Source organism: Harpia harpyja, chromosome 23 (genome assembly GCF_026419915.1).
Source record: "Harpia harpyja isolate bHarHar1 chromosome 23, bHarHar1 primary haplotype, whole genome shotgun sequence".
Lineage (NCBI taxonomy): Eukaryota > Metazoa > Chordata > Aves > Accipitriformes > Accipitridae > Harpia > Harpia harpyja.
The window spans coordinates 7387605-7411468 of record NC_068962.1 but is presented as its reverse complement, the minus strand read 5'-3'; the positions used below and the strand labels follow the sequence as shown (position 1 = coordinate 7411468).

General features: G+C 45.7%; 2 protein-coding genes across 2 annotated transcripts; one reads left to right on the top strand and one right to left on the bottom strand.

The window, feature by feature from the left end:
• The first annotated feature begins 1758 nt into the window (after positions 1 to 1758).
• On the top strand, positions 1759 to 10575 carry LOC128135348 (uncharacterized protein C12orf29 homolog). The gene is made up of 6 exons (XM_052774174.1): positions 1759 to 1872; positions 3738 to 3855; positions 4491 to 4586; positions 7919 to 8035; positions 8312 to 8506; positions 10541 to 10575. Exons 1-6 carry the CDS (start codon positions 1783 to 1785, stop codon positions 10573 to 10575), a joined length of 651 nt encoding a protein of 216 aa, XP_052630134.1. The 5' UTR covers positions 1759 to 1782.
• A 239-nt stretch (positions 10576 to 10814) lies between these two features.
• On the bottom strand, positions 10815 to 23001 carry LOC128135347 (uncharacterized protein C12orf50 homolog). The gene is made up of 12 exons (XM_052774173.1): positions 22948 to 23001; positions 21003 to 21126; positions 18533 to 18697; positions 17401 to 17478; positions 17193 to 17306; positions 15589 to 15696; positions 15169 to 15375; positions 13540 to 13659; positions 13148 to 13354; positions 12245 to 12334; positions 11559 to 11650; positions 10815 to 10979 (listed from the first exon to the last, which is right to left on the bottom strand). The coding sequence occupies exons 1-12, from the start codon at positions 22999 to 23001 to the stop codon at positions 10815 to 10817; spliced, it is 1524 nt and encodes a 507-aa protein (XP_052630133.1).
• Between the last annotated feature and the right edge of the window lie 863 nt (positions 23002 to 23864).

Sequence of the window (23864 nt, the reverse complement as noted above, 5' to 3'; positions counted from 1 at the left end):
GGAGCTCTTTGTAGCTGCATGGCCCTGCCTGAAGGAGGCACAGAAGAAGGTACGGTCAGGAAGAATTAATTCTCTATTGGGTTTGCGTGGCAAGGTTTCGGTAGCGCGGTGGGGGGCCACAGGGGTGGCTTCTGAGAGAAGCCGCTAGAAGCTTCCCCACGTCCGACGCAGCCCATGCCAGCCAGCTCCAGGACGGACCCGCCGCTGGCCAAGGCCGAGCCCGTCAGCAACGGTCGCGGCACCTCTTTGATAACATATTTAAGAAGGGAAAAAAAGTTGCCGGGACTCAGAAACTGCGGCCGGAGAGCAGAGTGAGGGTATGGGAGAGAAACAAGCGTGCAGACCCGCAGGTCAGTGCAGAAGGAGGGGGAGGAGGTGCTCCAGGCGCCGGAGCAGAGATTCTCCTGCAGCCCGTGGGGAAGACCACGGTGAGGCAGGCTGTCCTCCTCACGCAGCCCACGGAGGTCCACGGTGGAGCAGATCTCCACCTGCAGCCTGTGGAGGACTGGAGCAGGTGGATGTACCCTGAAGGAGGCTGTGACCCCGTGGAGAGCCCACGCTGGAGCAGGCTCCTGGCAGGACCTGCGGCCCCGTGGAGAGAGGAGCCCACGCTGGAGCAGGTTTGCTGGCAGGACTTGTGACCCCCCACGCTGGAGCAGTCTGTGCCTGAAGGACTGCAGCCCATGGAAGGGACCCACGCTGGAGCAGCTTGCGAAGAACTGCAGCCCGCAGGAAGGACCCCATGCTGGAGGGGTTCGTGGAGGACCGTCTCCCGTGGCAGGAGGACCGTCTCCCGTGGCAGGAGGACCGTCTCCCGTGGCAGGGACCCTACGCTGGTGCAGGGGAAGAGCGTGAGGAGGAAGGAGCGGCCCGGACAACGCGTGAGGAGCTGACGGCAACCCCCATTCCCCTGCGCCGCTCGGGGGGAGGAGGGAGAGAAGTCGGGAGCAAATCCGAGCCCGGGAAGCAGACGGGGCTCGGGGGAAGGCGTTTTCAGACTGCGTTTGGCCTTCTCATTGCCCTGCCGGGCTTCCATCGGCAATAAACGGAACGGCCGTCCCCGAGCGAGCGGAGTCTGCTCTGCCCGTGCCGGTGGCGGGCGAGGGATCTCGACCCAGGAGCCCTCTGAGGAGCTGCCCAGCCCAGGAGGGGAGCGAGCGAGCGAGCAGGCGCCTGGCGTCCCGCCGGGTCAAGCCACCACAGACACCGAGGTGTACTGGGGAACCGGGGGAGGCACAGGCGAAGCCGGAGAGGTGCCGGCGCCCTGGGGACAGGGCATCCCTGTGCCCGGCCTGGGCGTGTGGCACCCCGGGAAGCAGAGAAGACAGCCCCGGGGAACTTGGGCTGCCCGGCCCGGGGAACGGCCGAGGGTCGACGGCCAAAGGTCGACGACGGCCAACGGCCGCGGCGCGGGAGCGAGCTGCCGCCTCAGGCCGGCGCCTCAGAGCACAGCTGGCGCGGCGCGGCCGCGCCACGGCGGGAGCCGCCGCTGCCGAGAGCGGAGCTGTCCCGGGCCCGGGCCCGGGCCCGGGCTCGGGCTCGGGCTCGGGGTCGCGTTCGGGCTCGGGCTGGACGGCGGGGAGCGGCGGGGAGCGGCGGGGAGCGACGGAGCCACGGCCTGGCCGGAGGCTGCCGGAGAGAGGCGGCCGACGCCGCGCCGCGCCCCGGCGCACACATGCGTCGCGGGCGGGCGGGGACGGACTCCATTTCCCGCCGCGCCCCGCGAGCGCAGGCGCAGGCGCAGTCGCGGCTGGGCGCTGTGGCGGGCGGGCGGCCGGGGCGATGAGGCGGCGGGGCGCGGTGCAGCGGAAGGTGCCGTGTCTGTTCGTGACCGAGGTGAAGGAGGAGCCGTCGGCCAAGCGGGAGCGCCAGGTGGCCCGGGGCGGCACGGGGCCGGGCGGGGGGAGTCGCTGGGCCGGGCCAGGGCCAGGGCCAGGGCCAGGGCTCGGGCTCGGGCTCGGGCTCGGGGGGGGGAGTCGCTGGGCCGCGTCTGAGCGACATGCACGGCAGAGCTCCCCGCCTTCCGCGCGGGAAGGAGAGGCCGCGTGGGAGCCATTTCGGCTCCGTCCCGCTCTTCTGCTGGCAAGGGGCGTCCGGGGTGCTGAGCCCGGTGCGGCGTGTGCTTTTCCCGAGTGTCGGCAGCGGTCACGCACGGCGAGGGGTGAGGCCGCTGCGAGGGGACCGCCCTGGGAGCTGGTGTGAAACCGCCCTGCCGTCCCCGCGGGCCTGTGAGCCTCGTGGGGCGAAGCCAAGCGCGCCTCTCTTTTTTTTTTTTTTTTTTTTGCTGCTGTTTTGGCACCTCCGGCTTCTGAGGGAAGGACTGGTTGGAGGCTGCGAGACGTGGAGTGCGTGCCGAGGTGAAAGCAGCGGAGCCCAGTCAGAGCTGTTTCTTCCCGAGATGCAGAAGGCAGTGTTGGGACAGGCTGGGGTGCCGTTCCCCTGCCTAGCTGTAGACCTCCAGCTTGCCTTTCCCGGTTTGAGTAGTGGCTCCTAATGCTGTCTGTCGGCTGCATCTGGGTGACTTTGTCTCGCTGGTGTTTGCCCTCTGGGTGGCAGAGCTGAAACGGTTGCCAAAACGTCGGTAACTTAATTGTTTGACCGCCGGTACCAACAGCATCTCGGTAATGGTCACGTAAGGGTACCTTCCCTACCCTGTTGTTCCTTCACACAGAAAAAGCCGACAGGGGGTTAGGTCTGGAAGTGGCCTACGCTATTTTCTGTGGTTTTCAAGGGCAGGCAAGGGTAATACAGGGGGCGATGACTGCTAGGGAAGAAGGGGGGCGGCGGTGGCAACGGTGGTGGTGGTGGTGGGAAAAGCAACAGGAACGTTTTCTCTCCCCCCTGAACGTTTTCTTTTTCGTGTAATCTTCCTAAAACCTTCACGTATGCCGCATCTGATTACTGAAATAGAAAACAGCCCTGTAACGCAACGACAGCACGTAGAAGGTTCCCACTTTGTGACTTCTGAATTCTGTTTTGAGGCTTTTTTGCCTCAGACAAGGACCTGCTTTGTGTTTTGCTAGCAGAAAGAGACAGTGCCCAGCTCACAAGTCAAAGCTGGCTGGGAAGAGAGGAGGGAGGGGTGCTGATTATCCAGGAAAACACTGGAATCCAGCCGCAACTGATTCCATGTTTGCAGGGAAACTGTTAGAGAAGCCCTCCTGGAAATGGGGGCTAGTTGTGGCTGGATATTTGTCTCGGACCCCTGGATCACTTCTTTCCTTGCTCTTCTTAAGCGGAAGCATGTTTAGTTGGCAGCACCGCTACTACGTATTTAATGCCAGGATGCTTTTGCCACCTTGCATCGCACGGGTCTGTGTATTGCACTAACATGGTGCTATTGACTTTCAGCTCCAAACTGCAAGCTTGGAGCAGCTAGTCACGGTGAATCGCTATTGCCATCGTAACAGAGGAAGGCACGTCTCAAACTTTCGTAGCGTTGGACTGGGACCCTTCTAGTTTATGTGCACTATTTGCAGCGGAAGGCAAAGTCATCTGTAAATACTAATTGAGAACGGAGAAGAGGGAGAGAGTTTGCAAACAGATTGCCTTTGTTCTTTTGTCTTAGAGCATTTCCCAGGCTGTCGTGTCTTGAAGAAACAATGGTGTATTTCAATGGCATTAGAAATCAGCAACATAATGTGTAGTACTGGACTTACAGAGGCCGGCTGTGAGGAGCAAGGATCCATGTGAGAAACAGCCATGATGAGGGTTTAAAATACCTGTCTTCTTTTCAGCCCTTTAAAGTTTTGGCAACTGAAGCTATAACCGGGAAGGCGTTAGAGGCAGATATATACAATGCAATCCCTACTGAAAAGGTGGACGGAACCTGCTGTTACGTAACTACCTATACAGGTAATAAAGAAGATCCGTATGCAGATTTCTTATGTTGGCTAGAAGCCTTGTTTTACTTTGTTTTCACTTTTATTGTATGATCCATTGGATCACAGCTGTTTTGAATTCCTGTGTCATTAACCACCTTGACCACAAAGTAAGACTTACCATAAACGTAGGAGGTGTTTTATAAAGTTGTTACAGATTTTACTCTCTAAAATACATGGAAGTCTGGTTGCAGCGAACATGCCAATCGGGGACCTATTCCAGTTCTAAAATTTCCTATTAGTAAAATCTTCCTTGCGCACTAGAACTTGTATAATAAGGGGTGTCTAATTTCCTTGGGGAGGATGAAAAGAAGTATGAAAGTGGGGAGGAAAGGAGAAGACTGTGGTGGTTCGTTGCATCACTGGGGTTCATGCCTTTACCTGCAATTGTAAGGAAGCTTTGTATTACACTAGCCACGATTCTACGAATAGATTTTTAGATTCATATACGGCAGTTAACTTATGAATTTAAGTAGTGTCTTTGGATATAAGATTTCTGTAGTGGCAAATGAGAAGGCCTATCGTGCCTTTTACATGGTTGATTTCGGTACTCTGCAGGGTGTGGTTGCCTCAGTAAACTGCTGATTTTTATCCCTCTGGAAACTCTAGGGCAACCCTATCTATGGGCCAGGATGGATCGAAAACCCAACAAGCAAGCTGAAAAAAGGTTTAAACGATTCTTGTATTCATTGGAAGATTGCAAAGGTTAGTGAAGATTTCTTTCCTTCTTTTTGTCAATGTAAGTTATCCAGTTGGAAAAACACCTATAGTCTAACACAGGAAATGTCAGTGATCCTGCTTCAATTTTTCTTAATGTCAGTCTTAACTTTACTTCAAGAGAGCTTTAAACTAGAATCAGTTGGGGAAGGGGATACCAACAGCACTGCAGTAGGTAAGGGTTGGCATGGCATCACTGGAGGGTGGTGGTGCTAGTGGGAACATTTGCAACCCTCCGGGGAGCATTGAGGGCTCCGGAGCATATCTGAAATGCTTGTGCACCACCACACGCAGTATGAGAAAAAACCAGGATGAACTGGAAGCATTGGTCACCTCCCAGAGCTACAATATCATTGGTATTAGTGAGACTTGGTGGATTGAGTCCTGTGGTTGGAGGGCTACAGGCTGTTCAGGAGGGATAAGCAGGGCAGGCAAGGTGGAGGCCTTGCACTATGCGTAAGGGAGAGGTTTGGTTGTACAGCCCTTAGAGTTAGCGATGGTGTGGTTGAGGATTAGGGGAATGGAAAACAAAGGAGATGATGTAGTCAGTATCTACTACCAATCGCCCAGCTGGGAGGTAAGCGCTGATGAGTTACTCTATAGGCACTTAGGATAAATTTCTGGATCAGTAGCCCTTGTCCTTACGGGAGATTTCAACTTCCCAGACATCAACTGGTAATATCATATGGCTGTGACGAGCAGATCCTGGAAATTCTTGAAGTTTGTAGGAGATAACTTCTTGACACAGGTAGTCAGTGAGCCAACTAGGAAAGATGCCCTCCTAGACTTGCTGTTTGTGAATAGAGAAGGACTCGGGGAGGGGTGTGATGGGAGGTGGCTGCCTTGGTCACAGTGATCGTGAAATGGTTGAGTTTAAAATTTTCAGTGTAATAAGAAAAAAGGACAGTAGAGTTGCTGCCCTGGACTTCAGGAGAGCAAACTTTAAGCTCTTCAGGGAGCTGTTTAGCAGAGTACCCTGGGAATCTGCTTTTGAGGGCTTAGGAGTCCCCGGGTGCTGGTCAGTCTTTAAGAACCACCTTTTAGAAGCACAGGAGCAGGCAATTCCACTGTGTTGTAAATCAAGTAAGCAGGGCAGAACACCACTTTGGCTGAACAGGGAACTCCTCGCGGAGCTCAAGAGGAAAAAGAAACTGTATGATCTCTGGAAGCAAGGTCAAGCTTCGCAGGATGATTACAGAGCTGTGATTCGTATATGCAGGGAGAAGACATGAAAGGGCAAAGCTCAGTTAGAGTTGAAACTGGCCAGTGTTGTTTCAGATAACAAGGGCTTTTTTAGGCCCTTTTATAACAGCAAGAGGAGGTCTAAAGGAAACATTGGACCGATACTTGTTGAAGATGGTCATCTGACTAAAAGGGACGAAGAAAAAGCGGAGGCATTCAGTGCTTTTTTTGCCTCAGTCTTTAATAATACTGATACCCCCTGAGTTGGAAGACCACGAGTGTGGGAACAGTGACTTTCCATTTGTGGGTGCTGAAATTCTAAGGGACCAGCTGTTTCAGCTGCATGTTCACAGGTCCATGGGGCCTGATGGGATTCATCCCAGAGCACTGAAGGAGTCATCGGATGTTACGGCAGGACCCCTCTCATCATCTACCAAAGGTCTTGGGAGTCTGGGGAGGTCCCTGCTGACTGGAAGCTAGCCAGTGTTGCGCCAGTCTACAAAAAGGGCGTGAGAGAGGACCCAGGGAACTACAGACCTGTTAGTCTAACCTCAGTTCCTGGAAAATATATGCAGAGGATAATACTGGGTACTATTGAAAGGCATTTAAGATTAATGCAATCATCAGGCACAGTCAGCATGGGTTCACAAAGGGAAAGTCCTGTTTTAACCAATTTGATATCCTTCTGTGATGAGGTCACCCACCTCATGGATGAAGGGAAGGTGGTGGATGTAGTTTTTCTGGATTTTAGTAAGGCTTTTGATACTGTCCCCTCACAGCATCCTTCTGGACAAGTTGTCCAGCTGTGGGATAAGGGGGTTCATGGTGCACTGAGTGAAGAACTGGCTGAAGGGCAGAGCTCAAAGGGTTGTAGTACATGGGCCTACGTCTGGCTGGTGACTGGTCACCAGCGGTGTTCCTCAGGGTTCAGTTCTAGGGCCAGTTCTGTTCGCTACATTTATCAACGATCTGGGTGCAGTAGTTGAATGCATTGGCAAGTGTGATGATGATACCAAACTGGGAGGTGCTGTTGACTCTCTTGAGGGACAGGAGGCCTTGCAGAGGGATCTAGATAGATTGGAGCATTGGGCTATGATTAATGGGATGGAATTTAACAAGTCCGAATGCTGGATTCTGCACCTGGGACAGAGTAAGGCTAGGCACAAGTATAAATTGGGAGAGGAGAGGCTGAAGAGCAGCCCTGCAGAAAGGGATCTGGGTGCTGGGTGCTGGTCGACAGCAGGCACAACAGGAGCCAGCAGTGTGCCCTGGCAGCCGAGAGGGCAGACCCCATCCTGGGGTGCATCAAACACAGCATGACCAGCCGGTCAAAAGAGGGGATCGTCCCGCTGTATTCAGCGTCGGTGCGGTCTCACCCTGAGTACTGTGTGCAGTTCTGGGTCCCACAGTTTAAGAAGGATGGTCAGGTCCTTGAATGCGTCCAGAGGAGGGCAAGAAAGCTGGTGGCAGGGCTGGAAGGCATGTCCTGTGAGGAGCGGCTGAGGACGTTGGGTTTGTCTAGTTTGGAGAGAAGGAGGCTGAGGGGCGACCTCCTTGCTCTCTGCAGCTTCCCGAGGAGGGGACATGGGGAGGGAGGTGCTGAGCTCTTCTCCCTGGGGTCCAGGGATGGGACACATGGGAATGGTTCAAACCTGCGCCAGGGGAGGTTTAGACTAGACATTAGGAAGCATTTCTTTACAGAGAAAGAAGCCTGACAGTGTTTAAGAGGCATTTGGACAATGCCCTTAAGAACATGCTTTAACTTTTGGTCAGTCCTAAATTGGTCAGGGAGTTGGACTAGGTGATTGTTGTAGGTCCCTTCCAAATGAAATAGTCTATTCTATTCTACTTCTCTGGCTCTGGTTTAAATATAAGGTTAGCTATTTAGGTAGCTATGTTTTGATCGTAGTTACTTTTGAACTTTTAAACTACTCAAAGGCTACTATGCTTCTTTAAACCCCCTAACTGTAGAGTGCTTGAGTGTGCCAGATCTCGGTGCTTGTACAAAGTAACTGGGACTACTGTCTGTAAAACAAGGTTTAGATCAATGGTATTTTAATACTTGCATTGAAAGATGATCAAAACATAAAATTGGCTAACAGTTTGCCAAAAACTTAATGTTACATTTATATGTCTAGAATTTGTTTGGAATGTTGAAGAGGATTTCAAGCCTGTTCCAGATACCTGGATTCCAGCAAAGGACATAGAGTTCTGTAATGGCAATCCTTTGCCCGATGAGAATGGACATATGCCAGGTACCTATGATGCAGCACAGGTAAAATGGGGGGGGGCTTCAATTTTTGAAGTGAAATAGAATTAGTTCCAATGTTAAAAGTAGTAGTTAATCTACTTAAAGGGCTTCAACTGAAGGCATAGTTGTCACACTTGCATTCCTCTGAGGTACGACACGGTTTTTCTTGTTACTCTTTCTGTTTGTAGTTAACTGTGGGTTTTTTTAATGCATGTACAGTTCTAGTACACATTTGATAACTTCAGAAATTTACTTTGGTAAATGCAATGTTTTCTCATAGGTTGGGTGCCTGTGGAGAAAAATAGTAAGCAGTATTGCTGGCACTCATCTGTTGTAAATTACGAGGCTGAAATAGCGCTGCTATTGAAACACCATGCTGACCCAGGGCTTCTGGAAATCAGTCCAGTGCCGTTATCGGAAATTTTAGAACAAACATTGGAGCTTATTGGGACTAATATTAATGCAAATCCATATGGTAAGTTTGTATGATCTGTTCTTAAATACTTTTTTATTTAGTGATACTTTTGAGTGAAAATGATGCATTTTCTTTGTATAAGTTTGAAAAAAAAGTTCTAAGGTAGCAATGTAACCTTTTAGAAAGGAGAGAAAGGGCTAGCTCAAAAAACACTTACCAAAAATACTCACCTCAGAAAGCCGAGCTGTCATGAGAGTGTTTATGTCTATTAAACCTCTTTGCACCTGTTCTTTACCAGTTACTATAAAAATGCTTTGCTTTAGTCTTTCAAAAAATATTTTGACTGGAAAAGTTGTTTTAAATATTACTGTTAAAATATTTTTTAAGATTGACTGTTGGTACCTTTTCTTGACTTTTTTTTATTTGCTCTTCTGATGCTGTTTAGTACATTAAAGTAGAAAATTTTATTCAGTCTTTTTTTGCATCATTGGAGTTAGTCATAAGTTGCAGTTTTTAAATTATTAAATATTATGTATATTTTTTAAGGAAATGTAATTTAAGCTAAATTTTGGTTATGGCTTCTCCCTTTAAAAGCCTTACAACAAAAGAAAAATGAGGTGTGAGCACAAGTGAGTTCTAGCTTCTGAGCTTTGCTGTTAGGATAACTTGCAAGGATGGATAGGAAAAATAGTAGTTCCAGGTCTAGGCATTTTCACAGAATGTAAAGGAACTGCATAAAAAAAAATCTAATAGCTGTATTCTTAGATGAAACAAGCGTGCAGACCCGCAGGTCAGTGCAGAAGGAGGGGGAGGAGGTGCTCCAGGCGCCGGAGCAGAGATTCTCCTGCAGCCCGTGGGGAAGACCACGGTGAGGCAGGCTGTCCTCCTCACGCAGCCCCTGGAGGTCCACGGTGGAGCAGATCTCCACCTGCAGCCTGTGGAGGACCTCATGCCGGAGCAGGGGGACGCCCGAAGGAGGCTGTGACCCCGTGGAGAGCCCACGCTGGAGCAGGTTTGCTGGCAGGACTTGTGACCCCCCACACTGGAGCAGTGTGCTCCTGAAGGACTGCAGCCTGTGGGAAGGACCCACATTGGAGAAGTTTGTGGAGGACCATCTCCCGTGGGAGGGACCCCACGCTGGCGCAGGGAAGAGTGTGAGGAGCCTTCCCCCAGAGGAGGAAGGAGCGGCAGAGACAACATGTGCTGAACTGATCATAACCCCCATTCCCTGTCCCCCTGCACCACTGGGGTGGATAGGTAGAGAATTCAGGAGTGGAGTTATGCCTGGGAAGAAGGGAGGGGTGGAGGGAAGGTGTTTTCAGTTTTAGTTTAATTTCTCATTACCCTACCCTGGTTTGATTGTCAATAAATTAAATTAATTTTCCCTAAATCAAGTCTGTTTTGCCCATGACGGTAATTGGTTGAGTGGTGTCTCCTTGTCCTTATCTCGACCCAGAAGCTTTTTGTTATATCTTCTCTTCCCTGTCTAGCTGAGAGGGGAGTGATACAGCGGCTTTGGTGGGCACCTGGCGTCCAGCCAGGGTCAACCCACCACAAGAGCACACTTTTTTAATTTCCATTTTTATCAGTTTTGAAATGTTACTGTGTACTTGCTGCACCTTATTTTTGGAATTTGTAATTTTATCATCTTTGGATTTTCCAGTTGATAATATCCTTATTTCAATTTAAATTTTATTGGTAAATTGAATTACTTGCTTCCTCTCTTTCTTCTGTCTATATACCGTTCTCCTCTTCTATTCACGTCTATGTCTTCTTGGCTCTGTTGTCAAAAGAAATATGAAGAACATTTTGTGCATAATTTATTAGAGTAAAACTATCTGCTCTTTCAGAAACATTTTAAGAAGTAAACTTTCAACACTTCTAGAAGCAACAGAAATAAAAATATTTCATCCTAATATAATTCACCCATGTTTCAAAATGTTCTGTTCAAGTATTTTCCCTCTAAAACCTTCCCAAGCAGATGTTTGAGAACCATGTGGTACTTGCACAAAGAAACCAAATATGGTAGCAAGCCTGGTGAGGGATTACAGAAGGTGGTTTTAGGTGCTTTTCATCTATGTGGTGCCTCAACAGAATTTGCATCTCAGACTGGAATCAAAATGGCCTAATGCTGTGTTTGGAAGTGCCCTGGGTAAACTCATAGGAATACTGACAACTGGGCCATCTGGAGAGCTTTGAAACACAAAATTACAAAGTTGCACTTTTCTGAGCCACCCGCTTTGGACTAGTCTCCTGGAGCAGACTCATACTCTCCAAAAACCAACAAGACCACTTGGAAAAAGTGTTACTGACAATCTTCTATAAAATAAAGTAGCAGTAAAAGCATTCATCCAAGAAAAGGCAGTGCTCAACAGGGTTCAAACTTATCTCTTTGCCCTTTCAGGGAAGCACTTTCATAGCAAGCTAGAAGGCTAAGCTTGCCAGAACTATGAGGATGCTCTGCTAGTTCACATTTCGAACTGTGCAACCGCAGAGCAAACAACCTGTTAGGTCCGTGGGTGACACAGAGAGACTGGAGATAAGGAAATGTCACACTGAAGCACGGACTGCAGACTAAAGGTTTGGCCATTCATCTGAGGAACACGAGATACGGGTTCTAATCTCTGCTTTCAAGACAGCTGTAAAATGTATTAATGGTCCTTAGGGTGTCTTGTGAACGTTTGGTAGCCCGAGTCCTTTTATGAATTTGGACCTCGGCTGATCGTCGTTCAGCGATTGCAGATGCTTCGCGAGCAGTCAACCAGCAAGACAAATAGATCACACTCCTGTAGTCTCTGCTGTCCTTTGTGCAGTGCTACAGGCCAAAACCCACTTCTTGTAGTTCCTCGCTTTAACGGCAGGTACCTATTTTGCTTTCTCGTCAGTAATATTGTAAAAAATGAGAAACCACAGTTTAGTTAACCGGGCAAAAGTACATGTCTGCAAACAAACGAAACCATTAACTGCTCTTTCAGGCTACTCAGCATTGCTTAGACTCTTGCGGGTTTTGGTTGGGGAAGTTTTAAGAGCACTTTTACATGTTCTAGGCGGGGAGAGACACGTCCCTTTTGCTAAAAAGACTGAACTGTAACAATTTCTATCAAACAGTTACCTGAATGGTTGTTTTAGACTTAGAGAACGTTTTTGCATGTGGATTTCTTTTCCTTTGAGTTGGTGCATTGTAAGATCCTGAAGTATACTTGTCTGTAGAAAAAACATAGACGTTGTTTCTTAATTTCAGCTACGATCTCAGGAAAGACTCTCTTGGTCCAGTATGTGAATTAAATATTACATTAGCTGAAGTATCAATGAATGCATCGGGTGAATTGTATTCACCGCTGAAATACCAGCTAGTATTAAATACGGACTCTCTCTCTAGTACTTTAGAGATCATTTGTCACCTTGCGGCATTTGCGTGAGGCTCACAGGATCTTCCAAATGAGGCGATTCTGCCACGGACACCCTTGACTTTAACAAAGTGAATGGTCCTGTGTTGAAAATCTTCCCAAAGGCATCAGTTGCTTTTACATTAAACTAATCTGTAAACTAATCTCCTGTTTTATCCCTGCTTGGGAAAGCCCTAGATGCAAGGCAATATTATGTTTTTTGTGCTAGACAGCTGATTGTGCAGGAGAGTAAGCTGCCTAATGACTAACCATTTTCTGTAAAATTTGATTAAAAAATAATGTTATTAATGCTCTGGGTTTCTGTTAATTCCAGCTTAATTCCATTCATTCAAATTATTAATTCCACAATAATCCTAAAATTTTCAGTTCATGCCGAACAAGTAAGTATTACCATAGTTTTCCATTTGGGTCCAAAATCTTCTATTAGTGTCAAACTGATTCTTTTGCTTGGAGCCTTTCCAACCACGTGGCTCAGGTACTGCTGGAAAGAAAGGTAGCGAAAATGGTAACAGCTGTTCTTATGACAAAAATGCTGGTCATCTTTTTTTTTTTAAATGCTCTATGCTTTTTTTTTAACCTGGAAATGTGGTAAGATGTATTGTTCACATTAAGAATGTTCTCTCTGTAACCTCTATGCCAATCTGTCCACATTTAATCAAAGCAACCATTAAAAGAAAAAAACCGCAACCATTCCTGCCCAAGACGAAGCAGTGATGTTGGGGCTCATTTCGCTTACCTTTGTTCATCTGAAAGTAGGAGTTACTCTGTGTGAAGGAGGTTCCTTTTATTGGAAATTAAGACAGGGAGGCACCTCAAGGTGGAGATTCAACCCAGCTCAAGAGAGATGACGGAAACTGGCAAGGTGAAATCAATTTCTTAACTTATGATCACTGAAATTATTTACCACTAAATTTTTTGATGAAGTGACAGATGAAAATAAACCCCAGTCATCCAGAGGTGAGAGTATTGGTATATTTGTGCCCATCGGAAAAACGTTGCATGCATCCCTCTTTGTTGGGCAGAGAAGTGAATTCCTGCTATGAAGGTACCTAAATTATTGTTTGTGAATATTCTGTCTGACCAACTGTAAAGCTTTATAAAGCTTTACATGTCTGTCTGTGGATAGTGCTGCAGTCTACCTAGATTGGATCAAATTAGACTGGATCAAATTTACTCTTGCCCATATTTAGCCATAAATCAGTTCATATTCACATGCAGGGACAAATGGAAAGCAGCGCGATACAGACAGGTGTATTTGAGGCATTTTAAGACTCCTCTGTGAGCAGGAACCCACCTGTAGATCCACTGAACTTTGGTTCTTGGGTGGCAGTGACAGTACGGTAGACTACATATGCTGATCTTCGAGGTTCTGAAGAATTAAAGTCAGTCTTTCTTCCAGTTTCTCTCTCATAAGGAATATAAGAAGAAGCAGTTTGATCATCCTTCCTTTGACCCCTTGGTTGGTACCTTGGTTTGGCTTTGGGGTCTGAAGTGCGAATTCCTGAAAGTGAAAGAACAAACTTAAGCAATAATGTTGTGCTACTACTCAAAATTTGACCTATTGCAGGAGGTTGGAAGACAAGATTCAAAAAATGGTCTTTGTGGACAGCCGAATCCAAATACAATCAGTTATTTTATCGACCATGTGATGTTCAGCAATGAGAAGCTGATGCTAAAGTATATTACCTCCGTTTTCAGAGGATCTGCAATCTGTTCTGGGAATACTCTCTGTTGGTCCTCTCCTTCCTTTAGTCTGTCCTTCTCTCTTTGTATTATTCAATTTTGTAGGAATTGCATTACCATCACCTGGAAAGGCAACAGAAAGAAGGTTTTAGCTGCTTGTGTGTAAGCAGCACACGGAATGGCACTGCCATTCTCTTCCCCCCCGCCTCGACGAGCTAGCGATTGGTTCAGTGCAGTTTTGTAACTGAGCACCTGACGCTTAACTCTCACGCTTTCTAAGAAAATACCATAATGCACAGGTTGAAGAAGACTGTGGGTGCAAAGTAAAGAGCCAGCTACAAATTACCTGCTCATTCTTTAGTCCCTCACTTTTCATGAATGATATTTATGAGCCCTATCCAATTGAGTTTATGGTATTTTCAAGATGCATGTCATCATAGTACCTAAAGCCTCTGAGAACTCAGCTGAGGCAATGCTTTGGGGAAACATCTCTGAATGTATCTGTCTTTTCAGACTGTCTTAAATGCAGCCCTGAACACAATCCCCTCATGCACTACTGTCCTCTGAGTGCTGACTACCTGCCCATATACATCCTTTCTCTGCACTGCACAGGTGGTACATGGACCCCTGCAACATCCACGGTTGAGCCCATGGAGACCAATGCACTCCGAAGGACACCTTCTGGCTGAACGACGAATTACCTCTTCTGTCTGTAGCATCTAGGTGCATCCTGGACACGGGCGGTTTGTGAACGTAACAAAATACTACAAATGATGCGGCTAAACTTGGAAGAGCCTTGGTCGCGCAGGTAAGCCCGCTTCAAACTACAAACAGAACTTCACAAGGGGAGCTGCAGTATGAAGCAACCACAGTGCTCTTCACCTGGCCCCTGCTACTCTGCAGGAAGACGTGGCTTTGCCTGTTCTTCCCTTTCTCCTGCTAATGTAAATAAGCGCTTTTGGTTCCCCTCAGTTCAGGCCAGAATGCAGCAGAAATTCTGTACTTCTGCTTCAGTTTGGGGGCTGGTTTAAAGCCCAAACAATCATAAATCCAGCCCAATCCAAACTCCAGTGAAATCCCAGGTGTGGAAAAATACCATGCAAAGCAAGACCATTCTTTCATCCCCTGCTGGGAGGAAAAAAGTTGAACGAGAAGCCCTTCTTGAAAGGAAACTGAAATTCTACTGCACAATTACTGCTACTACTATCAATATTTGCAGTAGGCTGAGAAGTTAAAGGTGGACTATTGTGAGGCTTCTTAAATATTTCCAAAGAATAAATCACATAAAAGATGCTGTAAAAAGTGGGGATCAGTGTATTTGTGCCCGTCGGCACATCGTTGCATTCATCCCTCTTTGCTGGGCAGAGAAGTGAATTCCTGCTATGAAGGTGGCTCTATTATTGTTTGTGAATATTCTGTCGGACTAATTGTAAAGCTTTATGAAGCTTTACATTTCTGTCTGTGGATAGTGCTGCAATCTATTTATGAAAATTATGCTGGATCAAATTTACTCTTGCCCATTTTTAGCCATAAATCAGTTCATATTCACCTGCAGGAACAAAATCAAAAGCAGTGTGATACAGACAGGTACGTCTGAGGCATTTTAAGACTCCTCTGTGAGCAGGAACCCACCTGTAGACCCGTTGAACTTTGGTTCTTGGGTGATGGTGACAGTAGGGTACAATGCAAGTGCTGATCTTCGAGGTTCTGAAGAATTAAAGTCAGTCTTTCTTCCAGTTTCTCTCTCATAAGGAATATAAGAAGAAGCAGTTTGATCATCCTTCCTTTGACCCCTTGGTCGGTACCTTGGTTTGGCTTTGGGGTCTGAAGTGCGAATTCCTAAAAGTGAAAGAACAAACTTAAGCAATAATGTTGTGCTACTACTCCAGATTTGACCTATTGCAGGAGACTGGGGGCTGGAAGATGAGATAGTCCAGTTGAAATATGGATTGTCCATATTGGACACCAAGAACAGAAATTTAGTAGGTAGTGCTAAATCATCTAACAGTTTAAAAAGCAACAATGAGGAAGGCAACTATTTTCTCAAAATACCTTTGCCTGTTCCTGTATTAGGTGAATTTCTTGGCTCCTCAGATATCCCTTTCTCTTCCTGTACTTCTTGATAGTGATGGCTTTTTACCAGCTCAGTGTGGTTGGTTTCTGCGGGATTAAAATAGCACGTATTTACTGCTTTAAAAAGCACGCAAAATTTTCATATCAAAAAATGCAATGATATATTTCCTCTCACAGAGTTCATGGTCACAAAATCTTGAAAGCAAAGTCAAAAAGTGACTGTAAACACAAAGACTAATGCTACTTTGAACTCGTACAATGGCTTTGACCAGTGCTGGCTCAGAATTCTTCTCATTATGAATTAGAAAATCTTCATGAATACTGTACTCTCTGCTTTTTCCTGAATGTAGCTAATGATAAATAAAGACATATATTACAAGGTGTATTCATGTATTTGTTACTGATCCCTCATCCGTAGTCTAAATATATCTAAATACTTTTTCAGAAATAGCTTATCAAAGCTATTTTAATATGAAACATTTTAGGTGTAGAAGTAAGAAAGAAATAATTCTGCCCAGTTCTATTGAGCAATTTAGGCTGGAAAAAGCGTCAGTTAAAAGTGCATGACATGGAGACAATTTTTCCATTCCCTTTTTTGTATTAGCACATCATCCTATTCAAATCTGTTTTACATAAAACAGTATTATCAAGATTTTATCCCTGAAATTTACACGAAATACACAACAACTATTATTTTTTTGATTAAAAGTAGCAGGTCTTATTTCTGCCCAGCGATTTTTGATGACTGATCTACTGATTGCTCTGGTGTCTTGTTACCTTAAGAACATAACTCTCTCCTAATATGGCGTCATATATTACTTATTCAGTAAAAAAACGAATACAGATTTCTTTCAGTCCTGTCACTTGCTCAAGAACGAAGGCGAAACCTAATGAAGGGGGTGAATATGTATTAATTTGTATTCCTTTGACCTTAATTATGTCGGATCAAGCCCAACAGTCAAAACAAAATGGAACTCTCTTGTTACTGTCTTTTAGAAGACACTTAAAGGGGGTATTTACTTAATCTCAATTTAGTTATAGAAAAGTTTGCGGTGTCACTACATTTCATCATCTAGACACCCAAGACAGCCCGCAGAGAGCGCGAACACCTCTGGGCAAGTGACTCATCTCACCTTCCTGTGGCACTATCTTACGATGCAATAAACAGCCCCGTAAGAGTGCCTGTCTCTCCATTTAACAACAGAGATCCCGGATGAGACATTTCAGCTACACACCTCGCCTTAGGGTGGTTAAAGTTAGACTACATAAATCTTGACCGTGAAGAAAAATTACATGAAAGACCTATGTTGTGTATCTCAGGAAAGTACACATAGGGTTAATAGCCCATTTCTACCTTTTCCATCTACAGTCGATGCAGGTAGTCACCACATGTGTGACACTATTTATGTATATCTGTATGGGGGAAAATTAAGTAAGTTTTTTTATCCTCTTTGTAATAGGCTGTCTTTTATTGTCACTAAATTAAAGAAGCGAGGAGGAGGGGCAAGCTATGTAATAGTTTCTCCCTGTGACAGTAATTTTAAAAGTGGTAAACATTGTCCAAGAAGATGAAAAGTACTTGCCTTTCTGCAAGTGTTGCTCAGTAGCTTCCAAGGGCAATAGCTCATTTTCCCGAGGTGCAGACACAGTTTTTGTTGATTGGTGTTTGTGGGGGTACTGAATCCCGTAATACTCTCCTAAACATACCCCAAGAGGGGAAAAAAAAAAACCCAAAGTTTACTATATTGGCAGCATTGCTGTTTAGGAAAGAGTGACTAGTTTCATATTTACCAGACTTATAGCATATTTCCTTTATTGCTCTTTCCTCTTCAAGATCTGCAGCAGTCCTAGGCACCCACTCAGGAACACCTGTAGGAAATATTTTTAAAAGATTACCAGGTAGCTTTACAAAGACCTTCAACAATTCTTGATAATCAAGGACCATAGTGACTTTCATTTTGGTCACGGTTGGGTTTTTTTCTGACTGTGACCTCTGCTTCTGGACAGAAAAATGATTCCTTAATACTGGGTATTTCCAAGTGCAATGGAACTGCAGTTACAACCCATACTAAGAAGCTAATGTTTGTTGATTTAAAAGGATTCCAAACCACCTTTAGTGCTCATTTGGAAAATGATCCTTCATTTACACCCAAAAGGAAATCTTCCGATTAAACATGTCACCAGGGAGTGCTTGTCGCAAAACCTCTGCCCAAAGTTACTGCTGTGTAATGTCTGCCGGCGGAGCTGCTGAAGCGAGCACTCCTTACCTGTCTCAGTGAAGGCTCCTAAGGCTAGCAGAGCCCTGCTTTTGATACCATTTAAGTTGACGTGGCTTACTCAGACTGAAGCCGAGTTAGGAAGCACTAACGGGCAGCCCTGCCAGCCAACCTGAAGGGCAGGGGGAAAGTGAAAAGCAGCTTGGGGCTGCCTGAGAACTAGCACAGTAATGTGCAGCGTGCACGCGTGAGAGTAGGTTCGTCTCTCACTTTCAGTCTCTGGGAATGTGCAATTCATTCCTTCCCTATGCATCTCTGGTCTCTCAGGCAACGGTTTAATGACATGGAAAAAAATTGGAAAAAGAAAAGAAAATAAATATATACACATTCACATTCAGTTAAACTAGTGAAGAGTTTTGTATGGGTTCTCTTTGCTAGTTTTAAGACGAACTTCCTGTAGTAAAATGAGACTGCCTACAGGGTTTAGGAAGTCAGTCGAACAAATTACTTAAGTTGAAGTCACGCAACTGTCTTTTGTAAACAAACCTGTGACTTCACCTTCAGTGACGAGTGTGTACAGCCCCTGCTTTTGTTTCCCAGAAAAGCAGTGCCTCCTAAACCTGTAATTTGGCCCCTGAATTTTGAGAAATTTGAAGAGTATTTGATGGTCGTCTCAATTGTGTCAAAGGAAGAAAAAACCCGCTTACAATTCTCTTCCTCTTCATCGTCCTCTTCATCATCGTCATCGTCGTTGATGTTTATAATCACTGGAGGATGAATTGGTAGTACAATATTCTTTTGAGTTCTGAGTAATTCTTGACGATGCGCTGGATGCAGAATCCCTCCTTGGACACCCTGTTGCAGTGGGGCACCTGCAGAAAAGAGCATTATATTTATTTTGTTAGGCGGGAACTAGAATATCAAATCCAGGCTCAGACCAGCAGGTATAGTTTTGAAATCATTATCATGCTGGAGGAGTCGTTAAATAGACAGATTGTGCCTTTTAGGAAAAATCTTCTGCAGAGGCTGGCAAAAGAGCATCTTCCCACTACAGAAGGTGTGAAAAAACAGGTAGATATTTACAGCATGGGGAAACATGCGATTAGTAATACCTGGGCTGAAGTGAGTAAGGCAGTTTAGGACCCCACCTGTGAAAATATTTTAAACATGCCGAGTAATAGGCAGGCCTGTATCCCTCCCCATGGCATCAATTGTGAGGAATTTAGCAGCGCTAAGCACGGGATTACCTATTTTTGGCTTGTAGACATTTTTTTTCTATCAGAATTTTCTGAATGACAGCTCTCTTTCTTACTCAGTCCAAAATGTAGATTTTGAGAAGGAATATGAAGTTCATGAAAATAATGTACACTTAATTAGAAGACAATCGGGAGAGATACTCTTTTCCTTAGGAATTTACCCATAATGTTTGCCACAAAAGTATTTCAGTACTGGGATAGCATTTTGGGAGAGCCAGGAAATGCAACAGACTGAAAATAAAAATGATGAAAAATGGTGAGCCTGTTTGTACTGTTCAAGCCGACCAGTTTGCAACTATAAATACAATCAGGATTGAAGTTGGGTATTTTTTCCACTTTTAAAGAAAAAGATGAAGCATGGGCATTTTCTTTTAGTCCAGTTGTTGTTATTCTTGTGCATCTCTTGCTTGCCTATGAGCAGCATGCATATCGTATTAGACCCGTTTTAATAACGCTACTGCAGATCAGATTTGTCCTATCTCCTGCAAGAGAAAGTAAGATACAACATTTTAACCTCATAGAGCCTTTTTCACTGTCCAGAACAGGATATTATTAGCTCTGGGGAGGGTAAGCCAAATCAGGCTTGAATTAGTTTAACAAGATTTGTAAGTATTGAAACGAATAAATGCAGTTTTAATGTTTGCAATGTTATTGTGCAGCACACGGACTTTGAATTTATACGTACTGCAGTACAAAGTAAAAGGCTTGGGTCCATTTTCTCGTTCGGATTGTTGAATGTTGCTCTTATGCAGGATACCCTCGTCCACAGTGCCTCTTGGGCACGGTCTCTGACTCACACCGCACCCAAAAGCGTGCCTATGTGATGTTTACGACAGCACTAGGTGCCAGGGACTGATGCTGTGGCTGTGGGAACTCTACTAAAAGCCATAAGGGCACTCATAGAAACAGCACTCAAGTTCTTGCCTTGGTCCTGTGTGGTTAGTTAGGCTCCACATGCCCAGGTATGACAGGCTACCTTTTCCTGGGCGATTTTCAGGAACAGAAGGTGTTTGCTTCTGACTAGAGGTCTTTGTGGACTTCTCTTATGACACCTGTCTCCAGCTCTGGAGATAAGGCCCACGAACAACTCTGGTTTAGTCCACTTGTTCGTGCATCCATGACAAGTCATGCTGCCTTGCTCTCACTCCTCTTTCCGCCTGATTTCTGACAGCTGTCTTGGTTCCCTGCCCTGGACTCTTACCCTGTTCCAGGCTCCAGCTGTCTACCAGGACTCCTGGCAGACAAGAGCTCCTTTTTGAAAGGACTGAGGAAAAAAAACAACTTCAAATGGCGGGTTTTTCCCTAAAGAGTTGTGCTGCGTTACACACTATTACCGTACTTCAGTAGCCTGCACCCAGTGTTCAAGCCCGAAAGGCTTATTCAGAACGATGAACTGGAAATACATCTGCGCACACGGCACTGTAATCTTATGTTATCTATAGAACGGGTGTCTCATCCATGTAACATGTTGTGCTCTATCAACAGATGTTGCTGCTAGTGGCCCTACCAACCTCCTCCCCCCACCACACACACTACTTTTCATTTCTCTTAAATGATTACCTGCCTACTAACCGTTTTCACTGCTAGAGGGATTTCATCTAGCAAATACCCAAGGAAAGCAATATTTTTACTCCACGGGTCTCAGCAACCTAAATTGCCACTTGTGACTTCATCTTTTACGTCCCTGATAGTTCCGAAGATCCGCAACATGAGAGCTAAAAAAATTCACGTGGCAACCCTATTCAAATGCCAATACAATTCCTTTCTTGGCCTTCAACTTGCTGGGAGAGCAGGTCGTACCTGATTGATTTGCCACGGTACATTTCTGGGCCTTAATATATATTACGTAAGCACCGGAAGGACATTTTTGTGTATTTACTTGCTCTAATGCACAAATTGTTGAGAAAATATTTTTACTCACTGTTGGTAGGTGGCAAAAAAAGTCCATTTATATTACGAGGCTTGCTATGATGGAAGGCACAGTTGAACCTCACACAGCCTACGGGTTGTGTTTCCCAGAAGCAGGGGACGTTGCTGTACGTTCGCTGCAGGAGAAAACAGTTTTCAGATACTGTAAATATAACAATAAAAATGGACTAAATGGCTTCGTACATGGTGTACCGCTGTGAACACCTGACTATGATTTTGTGGGACCACGTTCTGACATTTTAGAAGATCTAAAGTTATCTCTAAAGTTATCTTAAGCTCCAGGTAGCTATAAAGCTGTCTTGAGTTAGGTCAGTGGAGCTTTCATGAGGTACAACTGTTCCCAGACAAGAACAGGAGTAAAGCAGTGTGCTTACTGCACCGCAGACTTTTCCTGAGATGCTGGGAAGAAAAAAAATCTATTAGTCACTTAATGGACACGTGGCGGAGTTTCCTTTCCTGCACAATGGGATAATCAGGTCAATCTCAAGATGAAATCTGCTGTACAAGTGCCAATCTTAACACTAGTGCTCTCCTGCCGTTAAAGGACCCGGGTCCTTGGGAAAATAAAGAGTAAGAAACAAAACCCAGAAAGATTCCCAACAAAACCTGAAAAACTAAAAAGTTGGGAACTTGCAAGCCTCGTACAGACTTGTCAGACTTGGATTTCAAAACACGGGAGAAAATCTTTTGTTCCAGTTCCCATTGGGAACGTCAACTCGGCAGAAGAAAGTCACTTTTGTTTTCAGACTTAAAAACCGTGCTTGAAGAGACTTGCTCCTTTCTACCTTTATTTCAATATCTCTCAATCTGCCAAACAGATGTGAACATCTCCCCTGTCTCCGTAAGGAGCCCTCAGAATCACAGCCAAGAGGTTTTTCACAGTGGCAGAACCTGCACCTGGAACCCTCATGAGGAAAATGACTTTGTGGGTAAGTCACACGAGATTCCCATAACCTAGCGGTTGCCTTAAACGTGAATCTCCTCTTTTGAAACATTTTGGTTTTGATTCATGGGGGAGATGACGCAGTAGTCCACATGTAACGGTACTACGGTGACAAGCATTTGCAAGTTACTGCAAATACTCAGGATTTGATGTTGTGAGACAACTGTCATTACTCTCTGCTCACAGCATCTCCCAGCTGTTTTTATACAAGACAAACAGAAGCCTCATGGCAGCAAAAGAATATCTACAGGATTTGTTTAATTATTTGTTTAATTATTGCTGCTTTCCTCATAGATACACTCCCACTGCTGCTCTCCCTCTATCGCTCAATATGTGGCCAGCTAAAAAGTCTGCACAATATTGGAGAGAAAGCACTTTCACAATGAGAGTCACTTTCGTTAGTCATACTTAAAATTATTTTTCTGTATCTCTGCCTTATTGAAGTTTACAGATATTAGCGTCATCTCCGACTATGGAATTCACTTCTCCTTATAACCTGAGGTATCTTCCTCAAGCACATGATAAACTCATAATCCCAAAGAGGCAAGTGCTCATGGCCATTACCCTGAACATGTGAACTCAGGTTTATGTCCTGGATATGAACTCCATCCCAGCCGAGAGCTGGAAATGCCAGGTTGCTGGTCATTTCCGCAGGAGTTTGTGTGCGGTCTTTTAAAGGAAAACAAAGTCACGCTGGGAACTATTTGAATACTTGAAGGTAAGTTTCACCCAGTTCCAGACATTAACAGCTGGGTCTAGGAGCAGCATCTCCAAAGCGTGCCACTTTTGGACTGGAGTCAGTACAAGTGGGCCATCCCCTGAGACACGCTGGGGTCTGGAGCCAAAGCCCACCTCCCAGGCACTGACACCTAAATCCCCGGTGCTGAAATGGATGCAGTAATGGACGCAAATATTACATAATGAGCCTCCCTGTCAGCATGGGTATATCGAGAAAATCAAGGACACAAACCACTCTAAAATCTACAGCATTTACCTGTGCATAGGGGGAGTGAAAATGGGAATAACGGTCATTCCCAACTGCAGCCATTTTCACCTCTGGTGCTTCTCCTCCACTCTCTTAGTACTGGCGGAACATACGTCAAACCGTTAAAGCTGTCAACATCCAGGCAAATCGTAATCTTAGCCTGAAAGCGGTAGTTTTCTTTCGAAATCTGGGCCTTCAGAACCTTAGCCGCGCTGCTGCTTTGAAACAAAACTCCACCAGACGCCAAAAGACACTTGAACGAAGGAGCTGCTGCCTTCTCCTGGCTTGTGGAACCTACGAAGGCAGTTGTTGTCCGGTATAGAATGTTAGCGTTCCGCTGTTGCCAAGGGCTCCTCCAGCTCATGACATCAGCATGGTGGTGCTCTGGGACCTGTCCGGCTTGAACATCTTCGTTTATCTCCATTGCTTCAGAGTAAAATAGGGAAGATTGGACCCTTTCAAAGAGTCTCCCGGTGCCTCTTTAATGTAAAACGGAGCAAAGCCATCTGTCAGGGTTTAAATAATGCCCAACTCCTTGCCGCAGGAACTGTGGTCTTGGAAACAAATCTTTGATACCACAAAGACAAATCTTACTCTTTGACTACTTTTTAAACCAAAATCCTGGTGCCCAATGTGTTTTTTCTTACTGTTGGACGGAGGAGCTTGCTCCTTCCTGCCAGTACACTGTTGGCTGTTAACTGCTTCCACTGTTGGGGTTCATTGCTTTTTCTTGCTTCCACGATGGCCACTGCCACGGCTAAAGCAGAAAGAGCAGCGTACGCTTGTGTCCCTAATTAACACCTCTGTTCCCACGCAGGTCCTAGGCTGCCTCTGACCAAAAAATACCTCGCGGGGGAAAGAAAGTTTCAGTCCCGGCAAATGGTAAGGCATACGGTCATCCCCAGGACAGGGGGTCAGATTTGCAA

Excerpts from the sequence above, each read along its gene's own strand:
- LOC128135348 (XM_052774174.1), top strand. The coding sequence starts at position 1,783 with ATGAGGCGGCGGGGCGCGGTGCAGCGGAAGGTGCCGTGTCTGTTCGTG. Across the intron at positions 3,856-4,490 it reads TTACGTAACTACCTATACAG|GGCAACCCTATCTATGGGCC; the intron begins GTAATAAAGAAG and ends TGGAAACTCTAG. Across the intron at positions 8,036-8,311 it reads TGAGAATGGACATATGCCAG|GTTGGGTGCCTGTGGAGAAA; the intron begins GTACCTATGATG and ends GTTTTCTCATAG.
- LOC128135347 (XM_052774173.1), bottom strand. The coding sequence starts at position 23,001 with ATGGCTGCAGTTGGGAATGACCGTTATTCCCATTTTCACTCCCCCTAT. Across the intron at positions 17,479-18,532 it reads CGATGAAGAGGAAGAGAATT|GTGTTCCTGAGTGGGTGCCT; the intron begins GTAAGCGGGTTT and ends TATTTCCTACAG. Across the intron at positions 12,335-13,147 it reads AAAGTTCAGTGGATCTACAG|CAGTACCTGAGCCACGTGGT; the intron begins GTGGGTTCCTGC and ends CTTTCTTTCCAG.